This window comes from Alligator mississippiensis, chromosome 2, assembly GCF_030867095.1.
Source record: "Alligator mississippiensis isolate rAllMis1 chromosome 2, rAllMis1, whole genome shotgun sequence".
In the NCBI taxonomy this organism is placed as follows: Eukaryota; Metazoa; Chordata; order Crocodylia; family Alligatoridae; genus Alligator; species Alligator mississippiensis.
This window is the reverse complement of record NC_081825.1, coordinates 161,011,233-161,027,168: the sequence shown is the minus strand read 5'-3', so window position 1 is coordinate 161,027,168 and position 15,936 is coordinate 161,011,233. Positions and strand designations below refer to the sequence as shown.

Below are 15,936 nucleotides of genomic sequence, written 5' to 3'. Positions count from 1 at the left end.
ACAGGGTCACTTTTGGCAGATACTGTCAAAGGTACAACTTTGGGTAAATTACATTCTGTCTTTGAACAGTTTTAACATTTTCCTCCACCAGAAAGTGGAAAGATAAAGGAGAATCTATGAGCTAAGAAGTTTTGCTATGGAAACCTCTGTAAATTTCTACGCTGAGCGAAGTTTGCCCCACAACTGTCTGGAAACCCAGTACTACACTAGCAGGTGGGTTATAACTGGAGACTGCCAATCAACCTTTCATTGGTTGATTTCTACTATTAGATCTCCCCAATTCTATACTAAATTATGTTTGGTTATTGGGGGCAAAGGGGAGAGGGAGAGGATGGAAATGAAACCACACATTGGCTTTGCTTCAGGAAAGGTACCTAAATGCATACTGTGCAAATGTGTCCTCTCTGATCAATCACCTCTATGTCTGAAACTGAAGCTTGAATGCTTAACAGATAGTCTGAAACACTCTGTGGTTGTGTCTACATGAGACTTTGACTGTATAGTTGTTACTGAGCAGTCATTTAGTACTTGCATACACAAGTACTAAATGACTGCGCAGTAACCAGCGTTATTGCACAGTAGTGTTCCCAAATAGCTTTTTGGTGATGCTGATTGCACAGTAGCTCATTGCTGCTGCAGAGTAGTGCACACTTTGTGTTACATGCTGCCACTGTGCAGTAGTAATGAGCTACTGTTCAGTCACCATCTTGTGTAGACATAGTATGACTATGTATGACATAGTAATGACCACCATATAAAAAGCTGTATAATAGTCTCCATTTTAAATCACTGTTTCTGCCTGAAAATTAATTATGTGATAAAATTTGAGTAATAATAATTCAGTAGTTTTGGAGTAGAGGAAGGTGACATCACACAGGAAAACCTGCAACCACTACACACATTTTGCTTGAATCTTTTGTGACACCAGATTGGTTGACAGTAGAATATTTACCATGAAGGTTCTTTTAAATAATCAACGAATGCTCACTTAACTGGTATGGAATTATGAACATTTGAAAATTGTAAGAAAGACTGCATCATGCATGCAAACCTTAGTAACTCAGTTCAGCATTTGACAGGGAGTACCCAGCCTCAGTGGATCATTGGGCAGATTTGGAATAAGCAAACATATAGGCCCACTGGTGGCAGCACTAGGCAGTTAGGAACTGTCCAATAAAAAGTAACTGGCTGAGAGCAGTATGGTGGGAATCAGCTTGGTTTTTTTTCCATAGAAAACAGATTTGTCCTTATAGCATTAGTATGTCTTTTAGTGTGATAGGTATTTGTAGCCTTTATCATAGTTTTTTCTTTCTGCTTTCTGGGCTGATTTCCTGTCATTTTGTTTTTTATATAATACATCACTTCTCTTTTGACGGAATAGTAAGCAGATCTGCTAGGTTATTAAACAATATAAAAAAACTAAAGCAAATATCCATCTTAATGTAAGGGGGTAGAAGAAACTGGATTAGGAATAGGGGAGCGTGTGTGTTCTTGAGAGACAGAAACAGAAGCGTACAGTGTGTTATTAGTACCTGTGAGTAATCTGTCAGGAGGACAAGTCCTTTCACCACGTTAATGGGCTCTCCAGTTGCTGAAAACATTTTAGACATTAAATCAGCGTACCCTTGGAAAAATGTCACAGGCCTGAGCTGAACATCAAACAGGATTGCTGACATGCCAGCAAAGGACTCCAGGTTTTCCTCGCCTTCATCAGCAGATGCAGCTATTATAGTTTCTAGGCCCTGAGCTTCAAGAACGACCTAAAAGGCAACAGTGACACAGCATTCAGGACAAAGTCTGTCCACTGTGGACTTTTAAACACTGCCAGCATTCCTAGTACCTGAGTCTGATGTACATTTATTGTAACAAACCTAGCTGCATGCAATCAAGACAGCAAAGAGTTTAGAAGACAAATAAATAGCATAACAATAACAAAGTAGTCTCAGAGGAGCCTTTCACATTTAATAAGCTTCAGGTGAGGTTTTCTTCTGTTCAAAAGAACAGCTGAAGGCCTATACCTCAGGTGAGCCCTAAGCTCTGAAGACTGCTTACTTTACTATCATTCCACCTTTTGTGCGACTGTGAAGTATGCCAATTCATTCTCCCTCCGTGTGTGCCAAATTTTGGAAATGAGGCAATGTAGCTGTCTTCACATGGTGCTGAATGTGTGCCAGTAAATATCTGAGAGAAACCCAGACTGCTCTTAGGCTCTGTGTGTCCAGTGCTGGTCTGAGACAACTGCATTGCCCTATTTTCAGGAAATGTACACAGGGTGGAAGTGAGAGGGTGAGGCACCTGGTAGTGCTTCCGGGTCCAGTACAGAAATGGTGTGGACATGAGCTGTGAGGGAAAAAAACAGTGACATTCTTATCATACAGTTCTTTTCCTGAGAGAATTCAGCAGTATTTTTATATCTGATGGATTTTCCATAATATTATTTTTAACAAAAGGCCAAAAGAAAAACTTCTAATTTTAACTCCTATACATTTTTCAAACCAGACCCTGTCCCTAAGTTTCCATTTTTGATTAGATCCCAGACTCTTGGGATCTTATTTTAGAGGTCTCTGAAGTTTTCACTGAATATAACAGGAAGATGATGTAGTTTTTCTATACAGCTGAAACTTTGGATTTGTTGTATAAGTACCTTTTCTTTTTTAAACATGTTTTCTCATTTTTTGTGTCATTCCCCCCCCCCCAAAAAAAGATATATTCTCTGCCTGATCCTGATGCCCTAAACTCCCATGGCTTTCAATGAGAGCTACATATGCTCAAAGGCTACATAAGGAAGCCCATATTCTGGCTCAGTTTTTATTAAGCATATGGCAGTTACCTGGTTGGCATGAAGTCGAGACTTTTTATTGAAAATAAGGATATTCATGTTACTTTTCCTTAAGATGCCAGAGCCTGAGTAGAGGATGTCGAGGCTGTATGTAGCAGATGCATCAGGATCACCTTCATTAACAAAAACACAGATACATGTGATTAAGTCACATGATTTGGGTTATAAATGGGGTTAAGAGGCTACTTTTTTGTTTACATACGTGTCACATAGCCAGAATAGGCAGAGGAAGATCCCATCTTAGAGAAGCGGTCATAGTTATGAACAGACATGTCCTTCAGAACCTGGCGAATCATTTTGCTTTAGTAAAAAAGGAAGAAAGAAAGTGTGGTCACAAATGTGTTCCCTCTCATGAGGGCACTAATGGTTTAAGCTAGCTAGGAATCTTCCACTGGAAGACATTCTGTGTTGGTTCTCCTCCACCAGAACTATTCTAGAAACGTTGACTTTCCCTTTTTCATCCCAATTCAGAAAAATTGTTTTCAATAATGCAGAATTCTTTCCTAGGAGAGAATTTTCATTTTTCATCCAGTTTACTTAACAATGTCAGGTCATTAGGAGAGAGGAGATTCAGGTTTGGACATATTCTCCGAGCCATATCCAAAGTCTATGGAAGTCGGTGAATTTCTCCACATTGGGCTAAGAAACATCAAGACCTATAGAATCTCGTTGGGGCTTCTGCTGCTAAATTACTTAAGTACTCTTGAGAATCTCACCAAAACTGATTCTTTTTGTCTTGAAAGAATTTTGAGACAAACATTCTTTGTGAATGGTCCTGGATGGAGAACCCTGTGGGGAGTAAAATCCCTACCTATAGGGCAGGTACTGTCTGATTTTATTTTATTTTTTTAGTGCCTGTCTTTATAACTGTAATGTTAATTGAGTTTGGATTTGCAGTCTGTCTATATAAGTTCATTATGCCTTTTATATCAATGTGAAAGAATTGGGACCCAGAGGTGGTCATGATGCCCCCTTGGTTGCCACTTGACTTCTGCCCCCACTCTGACTCCTCTGGATACCTTCCCTTCCTACCTCACCTGCCATGCCTTGATGTAATTTATAAGGTTTCAGGAGGCTACCTCCAGGTCCCCAGACTGAACCCACTCTAGCTCCACCTTGCCCCCACACACTACGCTGTGGCCCTGCTGGCCTTACTAGTGCCTCAGGGTACCCGTTGACTTATGGGCTATTTCTGACCTCCTTCTGCTCCTGAAGCCATGCCTATGCCTCATGGATGTTACTTTAAGTTGGCCATTGGGCCTCTGGCCCTGGTAAGACTTTTGTTTTCCCTGGCCCTAGTCCTTCTCTAGGCTTTGGCCCTCTTAGCTTAAGCCTGCTCTGGTCTCAGCCTGCACCAACCCACAGCCCTCTGGGTGCCTGACCCCAGGCTAAACTGCCTGACTCTGGCCTTAGCTCTCCCAGCCTTGGCCTAATGTATCACAGCAGCCTTAGCCCTTGGGGCCCCTGATGCCACGCGAGGCTGTTTGCTACTGAGTGCCCTTACCAGGCACCCCTCTATGGCCTCCACATGTCCCCCATAGCCACAGTCCAGTCCTCCAATTAGTCTAATCAGAACTTAAATGCAAGCATAACAGCTGTATAACAAAAATCCTCCCCACACTGTGTCCTTACTTCCCTGTAAACTATAAGACCCCCTTAGCATTTTTCTTGCAGTTATTTGGGGCAGCTTGGGTCAGTTAGTCTGTTCCCTGTAACCATCTCTTTCACGAGCTCCTCTCTCTGCTGCCTGTAGGGCCAAACTGACTGCTTGCAATCAGGTACTGAGCTTTTATGTCCCAACGCCCCACCCCTTCCTGTCATGTGGCTCTCCAGCTACACACAGGGGTTTCTGTTTTTGGCCTGAGGACCAACCTGCCCTCTGCTGCAGCTTAGCCCTGCTACTTGCAGTTGTTGTCTTTGTACTTGCCTGGAGGTCTACCACTGGGCTGCTAACTGCTGTGCAGCTAGCTCCAAGACAGTCATCCCTCCAGGGGTAGTTCCTACCCTTGCTGTACTTGGCCTGCTTAGTTTCTAGCAGCTGGCTCTTTGCCTAGCTGCTGGCCCCACATAACAAGCTTGGTCTGCCACTGTCTCCTTACAGTAACAGAAAACTTTGGTTCCCTATTAAACAGAAACTTAACTTAGAAGATTACTACCACAATATTTTCGATCTACATTGTTGAGATAGATGCTTTTATAAAGTCTTGGTAATACTTCTCAATTTGGTGCTAGAAAACTTGAGCCATTTGAAAACTAGCATTGTTTAGAATCAAAGATCTTTCAGTGATTTTTTTTTCTTTCTTAACCTTCAAAGGGTCTCACGGTTGGTAGGCTGGCACTTCGGGAAACAGACTTACTAACCCAAGCTGCCCCAAATGGTAGGTTGGCACATCACTTCCATGATTTTTGATTAAATTTAGGCACTTATCTACTACCGGTCTTCGTTCTCTGTATTTATAGGAGTCTTAATTTTATATTTACAATATAAATACAGTACACAAGCACCTAACTTTTGTTAAAAAACATGGGAGTGAAGTGCCAACCTACCATTTTTACCCTTAAAAATCTCCTACGAGGTCTGGATTATATGCTGTTGAAACATACTGATTCATTAAAAATATACAAAATGAAGTAAAGACTAAGTTTTTTTTTCTGATAATATCTGTTATTGGACCAAGTATGTAGTTGGGAGAGTTGTTAGGCAAGCTTCCAGCCACAAAGTGCCCTTCTTCAGATCATGAAAGTTTGTCTAACGGCTCTCTCAACTATATAACTGGTCCAAAAAATATCACCAAAAAAACATTGCCTCTTTCATGCTTTCTGGATTATCATCTCTACAAAACACTCCACTTCTTACAAAATGGAGTAAGAGGCATTTGTTCCCCAACAACAGCTACATATATTAATTGGCTAGAAACTATATGCTTGTTGGCTTTAACCCATGTTGTATTAGTATAGAGAATAATAAAATACAAGTATGTATATTTGCATACATGCACATGTATGTGCATGCCTGTATCCAGTCTGATATTAAACATAATGTACCTTGCAGGCAGTTCAAAATGAAGTATATCTTGGACCACTGAGAGCATGTACTTGTTCATTTCCTGTGGCAGCTCTCCAATAGAAAGCAAGAGGTTTTTTACTTCCATGTAGGATGGGTAACTACTTAAAATGATAGCAGCTGCAGTAGTTCGCACAGTCTTTTCATAAATTTTATGATTCTGGTGGTATATCCTGTTCATTACTTTCTTCACCTAAATAGGAAATAAACTGTTTACTCAATGAATTTTACATATGCTCAAGAAAGCTACATCTTGGAAATACAAAATTAAGCATCAGCAGTGCCTTCCTGCCCTGGGGTTATAGCAAATAGAACAGATTCAGCAGTATAACTAGGAGTGGGGCAACACTCTTTCTTCCACCACCCCAACACCTGCCCCCTGTTCTAGGGGTTTCTCTGCCTGGGGCACCAAAACTTCTAGTTATACCGCTGAATAGATTATAGTTTTCATCTAGTGTTTTTCATATTCAGTGCATCCTAAAATAATTTATAATGGAGCATGTTAAACTCATGCAGTTCCATGATTGTGTGGGTGAATTAAGGAGCAGCCATTCTGTTTCCAGCAGGATCCTAAGCACAGCCTTACTACAGTAGCACTGACAGCAAGATTATTGGCCATAGCGCTATCCAATAAAAATAGTATAATATGAGCAATGACCAAAGAGATTTCCTTAAATGTTAAGACTGAGAAGTATGTTTTTAAAAAGTTTGCTTATACTTCTCCCTGAGTATTGCCTATTATCACCATGCTTTATTTTGAAGGGCTGCAGGTCTGCTTTGGAACAAATGGAGTCCTAGGAACCACACAATGGTCATAGTATAATGGTGTCCCAGCTGAGTGAGATGTTTGGATTGTGAAGCTGCATTATGGCTTGTCAAGTTCATCAGCAGATGGTGAAAGGCAGAAGCAAAAACACACAATACGGTACAGTCATTCCAGGAGCTTGCTCTGTGGTTAATTTGTCCGTCTCTGCTATTTCACTGCCTTAAGCAGTTTTCTGCCAACCTTTGAATGGTATAAATTATTATGTACTGGAAGAAAAACGTGCATCCTTGAAGGGGGTGGGTCTTAAAAGGTAGGCTTTGTTTAATTAACATTTGAAATTTTTATAATTTCTCATGTCCTCTTTTTTCTTGCAGTAAATCTTCTTACCTTACTGGTGATGAAAGAGATGTCATATCTTTGCAGAGCTGTAGCAGCAGCATTACCTATGGGCCCTTCTCCTGACTCAGCATGTTTTAGTAGCAATGGAATAGCTTCTGGCAGAAGGGCATTCTTGAGTGCCAGCAGGTACATTTTCACATCATCATCCTTTTCTGCCTTGCCTAATCCTCCTAGGATCAGCTTCTTAGCTTCTGCAACAGCCTAGAGAAAATAGATGCCATGTTTAATATGTGAACGTTCAAGAAGTTAAGCACCCTCAGGTCCCACGTGAGCATGAGCTTTCCTGGGTTCTCCTCCCTTGGTTCAGTTTGAAACAATTGTTTGGATGTGACCAGGGTGTGACTTGTAAAATTTCCTTAAATCAATAAAGAGGCAAGAATTCCATAGGGTGATAGCTGTTATTGGACCAACTATGTAATTGGGATAAAGTTAGACAAGCTTGCCAATGCAAGACATTCTTCAATAGGTCATGCACTGGGGCCTGTTCATAAACATGCCACTCACTAACTTTACACTTGTTGGTTCAAAGGACTTGCAGCTCAGCTGGTAAGGCTAACAGAGACTGTTTAAATACTCAAAGATGTTTTAACAAAAATATGGCTAAAGAAATGTTCCTTGGTGCTTAAATACATATTGCTATAGGAATGCACAGCACGTAACAGAAAAATGAAGGGCAGGTCCTTGGATTCCCTGAATCCTGCAGACCTGGCTAGCTGAAGAATTGGCTTCCCTAATACTGAGCTACTTTTACCCAGGACCCAGCTTAGCATAGAATCAGTAGCAAGGATCAACTAGATACGTGCCCTCCTGAGCAGTATGGAACATGCCTTGGACATAGTCCAGCATTTGAATGCCCCCTTTCCATAGGACTGAGGTGGTCTAAGTTGCTCAGGGAGATCCTGATTACACAAAGTTTTCAGGAGCTATCTGAATATTTCCAAAATCAGACAAAAGTACTGTTTCTACTGTCAGCACACAGAGGCATGGGACGCCTATACACAAGCAGCAAGGCTGCCCCAATGCGATGCAAGTATAGCCTGTCGGAGCAGATTCTATTGATTGAATCTGCTGGAATGTGGTAATTACCATGCTCCAGCAGTCTCCAGCATACCATGTTTCAGCAGCCTCCTCCAGCATCTCGTATGTCAGGATCCCCACACTTCAAAATGGCAATGGGAGTGCTTTATCTAAAGCTCATTCAATAAAGATAGTGTCCTGCCACCATTTTGAAGCATGGGGTCACTGATACATGAGATGCTCTGGGCACCTTAATTAGAATGGCTCCCAGAGCCTCTCTAATTAAAGCGTACTTCCCCACACAACTCCCAGAGCACGTGTATAAATGCCCTTTAGAGTTAGAGAGAGGTTTAAGTTTAGTTAGACTACCAGAAAGATGAAGCTGGTAGAGCTATGTGGGGGTAAATTGAAAGTAAGATCAGAATCAGGTCCTGGGTTCACTTGAAGAAAAGAAACCAAAAAAACCCAACCTGCTATTAAGAAAGCCCCTCCACTGTGTTAAATATAGGTGCCTGTGAGCTAAGCTTAAAAACTGAGGGCAAATGGAGCCCCATACATGCTTACAAAACTCTCCTAATTATTTCAGTGGATGGTGCTTGTATGGCTGATAGTAAAATATGGCCACTAGGCAAATAAATACTTACCGGGAGTTTGCAGCCTCCCCTGTCGCACAGTTTTCTGATGACAGCACCGATGATGATGACAACAGTTTCTCTGATTTCACTTTTTCCAATCTGGCCCTGGAACTTATTCTGTTAGTTAAAAGGAATACTGTTAACCTCCATGTCTAAATATAATGAGCCAAACCCTGCCATATGCCTCTGTTTCTTGTTACCTTCAATGAGGGCAGTTTTCACCTTATGGGTTGGGCTCAGACTTAGCTGGGAACTGTTCTACCATCATGTGTAATAACCAAAAGTAATTTTCTTTTTAATGCTACATTCAAAATACCTACCCTTGCAGTTTATTGTAAAACTGGTATAAAATGATAATGAAATACTTAGCACCTAAAGGGATTTATTTTTAAATTGCTTTGCTGACGTTAACACTTTCTAATTTTTTTTCCTGTTAGTATTTAGGAAAACAGGAGACATACTTATTATAAACATTGGTGATGGTTTACAAGTGAATATAAATTCTACAGTTGAAATCATATATTTTATGCAGCAGGATGTTCTGGTTGCACTCCAGTCATATGCCTCAAAGGCACTTGAAGGAAGGTAGACAGTGTCTCTTCCCTCCCAGCATGGTTGGAGCTCTTAAGAGTCATAAGAGTGGAACTTTTTGTATTTTGACTTACAATTAAAGCTTTAAGTAACATCTCATTGGGATGGGAAGCAAATCCACATGCATACAGGAACCGCTCCTGCAGGAAAGAGCTGCTTTCGTTTTTAAAGTCCAGGAACTCCAGCATGGCCTCCAGCGAGGCTGGGGTTTGAGCAGAAGTTACAGCATCTACCAGCTGAGGACTGCAATGGAGTGGGAATTAATAAATTACTGCTGTGAGCTAGACAAAGTGTTATTTACAGACATAAACAAGTTGGTCTAATGACAGGTCTGATTACTGAAGGTAAATGGCAGATAGAATTAATTTATACACTACTGCTTTCAGCATTTCCAGTGTCCATGAAATCTTCCAAGATAAAATGGCTGAAGGACTAGAAATAGATGATATTTTGATTTTTGTCCATACAGAGAAAGAGCATAATAAAAAGTATAGAAGTGTCCTGAGTGTTTTCATGTCTAGAGGAATAGATATGAAAAAGGAAAGGGGCATTCTTTCTCAACAGTGTAACGAAAGAGCAGAGAGGTACAAAAATAGTAGCAGCTCTGCAGCCAGTCTGGCTACCACTGGACCACTGGCAGCACAGCCACTGATGCCACCCCATGCTCAACTGCCACCCAGGGACCTCAGGCACCCAGTTCTGCATTTGTTCTTTCTAAAAAAAACACTATTGAAACCCCAGAGATAAATAATTTCCATAAAGCTTTGGTTCCAGCTTTGTTCCTGCTCTTTACCAGGCACATCAGCCTGTCTGGAAATCTCTTCAGCACACAGAAACATCTAACTGGTGAAGAAAGCACTGCAAGTACATAAAGCAAACAGTACCTTCCAAAAATTTCTCCATTCCTTCAGCTAGAAGTAAAGATTTACTATTACAGACCCAGCATGTAACCATTGTGACTATTTGTTTATGCCTATGATTCCCCCCTTCATTTTAGTTCTCTTTAGACCCTTTAATGCATAAAAAGATGTTCATGACAACTTACAGTATGGCATCACTTTCACTTCTAAGAATCTGAAGTAGCTCCTCTTTTGTAGCTTTCCTGATATTCTGGATAAAGGACAAAAAGCTTCTTGTTGCTTCAGCTTTGGAAAGGTTTTCAGGTTCCATTTTTTTCCTGATACTCTGCCAGTGCTCTGAAAGCTAAAGAATTAAATAAATTCATATTAAATCTTTTATATAGTGGTTTCACTTCTCAGAAATCAATCCCACTGGATAGAGCTATTGTTGGTATGTGTGTAAATATGCCAGGAATAATTAGTTTTAATTTAATAGCTACATTTCAATTAGTAGGAATCATTCCTACTAGTTGAAATCTCATATACCAGAGATCCCATCTATAGAAATTATTTAAGTTGTCTACAGTATCTCAACACAGCCTTTCTGATGTTTCAGCAATTATTTACTGCTGAGAAACCAGAAGATGTGAAGACTCTTTGAAGTCTCTAGTATCACTCAAATATACCCTTTATCTGAAATGTGATACATTTTAGACCAAAACATAACTGACCAGTTTCTGTGGAAACATATACTTTTGCTCGCATTAGAGGAATGTAGGAATTGCCACAGGGCATGGTTATATGAATACAGTTGGGTATACAAAGACAAGGACTTAACTGCACATCAGCTACTCCACAGTAACTGCCTTTGTGTATGCCCTTACCCCCTGCCAGTCAAAGCTAACCCACAGCATCTTACCCCTCTCTCATTGAAGGGAATGTGGACCTATTTTTCATTTATATAAACAAGCATGAGTTAGCTTTCATTTTCCAAGCATACATATGACAATTCTCATGGCACAAATTGCTGCCCTGGTCACCTTTGTTCCATTGTGCTACTTTTCCTATGTCTTGTGAGGGGCGCAAAGGGGTTATTCTTGTTGTTAAGTTGGTTGTTTTCATCTTAACTAACTGCTTGTAGATATCAGTTTTGTACATCTCCAAACTTCCCTCTCTGTTGTATTTTACAAATACATATTCTGCATTAGGAAATAGAAAAGCTCAGAGGACTATGTTCTTTCAGACCATAAGAAATTTGTGCAATATTCTGTCCTTTTAACTCTCATGAATACCGGATCAAACTTTCGTAAAGTATTGTATTTTCATGGGGTTTGAATTAAGCAGTAACACTTGAACCTGCCTGCAAATATAAGTATAATTTTGGGTACAGAAGGAAGTTTCCTGAGCTGAAAAAATAATTAGGCAAAGTGATTGAGACACAAGACATTTTCTGGGAATGAGTGACCATCTGGGAACAGTTGATGGCCCGATGCACAGATGGGGGTCATTTAATCTCAGCTGGTCATTAATGCTCAGCACCAAGGTCAGTGTTGCTATATTTAGCTGAACTGTATAAATATAGGAGGCGAAGACATAGATTTGAAGTAACAAGTGATGCAGCTTCAGTTGGCATATTCTAGATAATCATTGTAACTTGCATCATCTTAGATCAGGGGTATCAAACTCACTCAGCATTGTGACCTGGATGAGGGGTATGAGGCCAGTCCATAGGCCAGATCAGGCCCATAGACTGTCTCTGTGCACCAGAGGCAGTGTGTGGGGCTGGTCTGACACAGTTGCTACATGCAGAATGCACTCCAGACAGCCCCACGTGCTGCATGTGCCTTGGACCAGCCCTGTGCACTGGATCCCATCCACAGGGCCAGTCTGTGGGCCCAATCCAGACCAGCTGCAGATCTGGCACACAGGGCCAGGGCTGGCATGTGCTGTGTGGCATGTGGGGCTGGTCCAAGACCCACAGGCAGCACCACAGGCCAGATGATAGGGCTCTACAGGCTGGGTCTTTGACACTCCTGTTTTAGATTACTCAAGATCATTTGTTAATATTCATTTAATAATATGGTAGTAATCTTTGGGCATTTTCTGGAAGCTGATTATCTAGAGGAGTTCTGGGTCCAAGGAGAAGTTAAAGGGTTTAAATTCATCTGGACACAGATTACCAGGAAAGGCTTCATATGTTACTGCTATAAGTAATCATATAACATAGGCAATAGAAAAGTTACAATATTACTACTTTTTTATACATGTTAAAAAGTTAATAGTTGAATTACACAAAAGGAATCTTCTAATCTCAGCTGAGACAGTAATTTACTACAAAGCTCTAGGAAAGTCATTTAAACCAACATTTTCCAATGCAAATGACTTAAGTTAATCACCAAAATCAACTGCTGGATTTGCAGAGGGACTGCAAGCTAGGCGGAATTATCATAGAAGATTAGGGTTGGAAGGGGCCTCAGGAGGTCATCTAGTCCAACCCCCCTGCTCAAAGAGGGACCATCCCCAACTGTATCATCCTAGCCAAGGCTTTGTCTATCTAGGGCTTAAAATACCTAAGGATGGAAACTCCATAGTCTTTCTGGGCAGCCAGTTCCAGTGCCCATCCTAGTGAGAGTTTTTTTCCTCATATCTAACCTAAAAATTCCCTTGCTGCAACTTGGGACCATTGCTTCTTGTTCTGTAATCTGCCATCACTGAGAACAGTCTAGCTCCTCATCTTTGTAACCCCTCTTCAGGTAGTTGAAGGCTTCTATTAAATCTCCCCTCAGTCTTCTCTTCTCCAACCTAAATAAGCACAGTTCCCTCAGCCTCTCCTTATAAGTCATGTTCCCTAGCCCTTTAACCACTTCTGTTGCCCTCCACTAGACTCTCCAATTTTTCCACATCCTTTCTGTAGTGCAGGGCCCAAAACTGGACACAGTACTTCAGATGTAGTCTCACCAGTGCTAAATGGAGGTCAATAATAACTTCCCTCAATCTGCCAGCAATACTCCTGCTAATGCAGCCCAGTATGCCACTTACTTCCTTCACAACAAGGGAAAACTTTTGTATTATATTCAGCTTATTATCCACTGTAATGCCCAAGTCCTTTTCTGCAGAGCTGCTACTTAGTAGGTCAGTCCCCAGCCTGTACCAGTGCATGGGATTGTTCCATCCTAAGTGCAGGACTTTCCACTTACCCTTATTGAACCTCATGAGATGTCTTTTCATCCAGTCTTCCTATTTTTCTAGGCCTGTCTGAATCCTAGCCCTACCCTCCAGCATATCCACTACTCCTCCCAGGCTGGTTTCATCTGCAAACTTGCTGAGGGTGCCCTCCATCCCATTTTCCAGATCATTGATGAAGACATTGAAAAAAACCAGCCCCAGGACCAACCCCTGTGGGACTCCACTTGATACTGACTGCCAACTAGATACTGAGCCATTGATTACTACCCTTTGAGCCCACTGATCCAACCAGTTTCTATTCACTTTACAGTCCACTCATCCAAGCCATACTTCCTTAGCTTGCTTGTGAGAATGTTGTGGGAGACCATATCAAAAGTTTTACTGAAGTCAAGGTACACCACATCTGCTGCTCTTCCTGCATCCACAGAACAAGTCATCTCGTCATAGAAGGCAATCAGGTTGGTCAGGCATGACTTGCCCTTGGTGAATCCATGCTAAACATTCCTAATCAGTGATTAGTAATCACCTTCTTGCCCTCCAAGTGCTTAGAAATGAATTCCTTGAGGACCTGCTTCATGATTTTTCCAAGGATTGAGGTGAGGCTAACTGGTTTGTAGTTCCCCAGATCCTTCTTCTTTCCCTTCTTAAAAATGGGCCCTAGATTTGCCCTTTTCCCAGTTGTCTAGGACCTCTCCCAATTGCCACGAGTTTTCAAAGATAATGAATTGGGGTGATTTGAAGTCTCAAATGAGAACCAGGACCTGTGATCTGGAAACTTCTGCTACCTGTTTGAAGAACATCTTATCCACCACATCTTCCTGTTCTGGTAGTCTATAGCAGACACCTACCATGACATTGCTCTTGTCACTCTCTTCTCTGATTCTAATTATGATTGCTTACAACTTCTGAAAATCAAATAATTTCTTAAGATGCCTAAATACAGACTTGTAGGCCTAACTTTAGACAACCAAGTTTGAAAACTGTTGACTTAACCTCAGTACCTTGATTTCCAACCTTTAGAATGGGCATAGTAATGGTTACTTTTCCTACATTGCATGGGTGTCAGTAGGTCTAGTTAATGTTTGTAAAGGATTTTGAAAATGTAAAGCTATGTAATGTATCATATCAGTGCGGTATTAATGTATTCAATGATATATAAGTACCAAATATTATGTTGCTGCTTTGGATACAGTGTTCTGTTTATAGATTAGTCTTTTCAAAGCAGTTACAGTAAAATACAGTAGGAAAGCAGGATTTCATTCTTGGCGCTCCATTAGATTTATAATGAGTATGTCATGTCTCATTCCCCATGAATTGCTCTGTAAAAATACACCCTATGGTTTTTATTTTGGCTTGCAAATTATCTTCACCACTATTATGACAAATTTGAATCCAAATGATTTGACCTCAGCTCTAACGATTGGAAGTGACAAATTGTTTGGTCCAAACACTTTAAAGGCATAACCCTTTGAGGGCATCTATTCCCAATCTGCTTGATCTGAAGTTCCGCACTCAGAACTACTTCAGCATGCATAAAATATCGTATCTGTTTCACTTTCCTGACTTTAAAAAAAAATCTTTTTTATAATTATATAAATATCAGGCAAGATATGATAGCATAGTGCATTTTTACTGCCAGATAACTAATGCAGTCTCCAATACAGTGCACAGGTACTTGCTTTGGAAGTCTTTAATTAAATTGAGCAGGGCTTGGCAACTTTTGGAATGGCAAACCAGTGCTTATGACCCAGCCACTGTCATGGGCTGCCTATCACCCCCATAGTGCCCCACTGTGGCAAGGGCTGGTGTACTGTGCCTCTCCACTGCAGCCTTCACTTACCAAGCACCAAGCACTTCACTTACTCACACTGCACCAAAGTGTGGCCAACAGATCAACTAATTCAGCAGCAAGAGTGAGCAGAGATGAAGGGAGTACAAGCAACCAGCACTCAGCACAGAGCAGAGAGAGTTAGGATGGCAGCAGGAGGCTTGAGAACAGCTTCTGTGCATCTCCAATCCCCACTAGATCAGGACTTTGTGGACTTAAGTCAAGGTCTGCAGTCCAGATTTGAACTGTGGACCATCAGTTGCTAACCCCTGAATTGGAGCCACATCTCTCACATTTAAAAAAAAAAAGTTTGAACCATAATATTTAAATTCTGAAGTATCCATTCACCAGCAACTGCATTCAGTGCTTGAATTTAAGATGAGGGTTCAGCATGGGGGAAAAGACCTCTCATCTTACAATCGAGTACAGACAAGGCAAGGAGCTGCTGTGGCTCTGGATGGGGTCAGTGTGGCTCATGTGGAAAGTAGGGAGTGCATGGCAGAGCATGGGAAAGGCATGCACAGTATGGGGGGAGCATGGGGGGAAAAGGCAGCAGGGGTTATGGGGGAAGGGAGCAAGGTGGGATGGGGAAAGGGGCACATGGAACATGTGGAAATGGCACAGGGGAAGGGACATGTAGAGTGAGAGGAGTGCAGTTCAGGGGAGAGCACAGAGGAAAGGGTGTGTGGTGTGGAACCATGGCGAAGGGACTCAGTGTGGGGTGGGAACACAGAGGGAAAGGGCAGTGGGGAAGTTTGTGGGGGAAGCAACA

At 41.4% G+C, this 15,936-nt stretch overlaps 1 protein-coding gene across 2 annotated transcripts in view; it reads right to left on the bottom strand.

The window, feature by feature from the left end:
* The window catches only part of MTTP (microsomal triglyceride transfer protein), a 49,568-nt gene that overhangs the window by 11,242 nt on the left and 22,390 nt on the right, over positions 1–15,936 (bottom strand). Inside the window, exons 8-15 of one of the 2 annotated variants that reach the window (XM_006264499.4) lie at positions 10,357–10,514; positions 9,386–9,554; positions 8,730–8,837; positions 7,057–7,269; positions 5,885–6,096; positions 3,042–3,139; positions 2,831–2,952; positions 1,533–1,760 (exon numbers count right to left, since the gene is read on the bottom strand). In XM_006264499.4, coding sequence (XP_006264561.3) covers positions 1,533–1,760; positions 2,831–2,952; positions 3,042–3,139; positions 5,885–6,096; positions 7,057–7,269; positions 8,730–8,837; positions 9,386–9,554; positions 10,357–10,514 — 1,308 coding nt within the window. Of the gene's footprint in view, positions 1–1,532; positions 1,761–1,810; positions 2,341–2,830; positions 2,953–3,041; positions 3,140–5,884; positions 6,097–7,056; positions 7,270–8,729; positions 8,838–9,385; positions 9,555–10,356; positions 10,515–15,936 lie in introns of those variants that run through there. The other variant, XM_019488064.2, reaches the window with a different exon arrangement.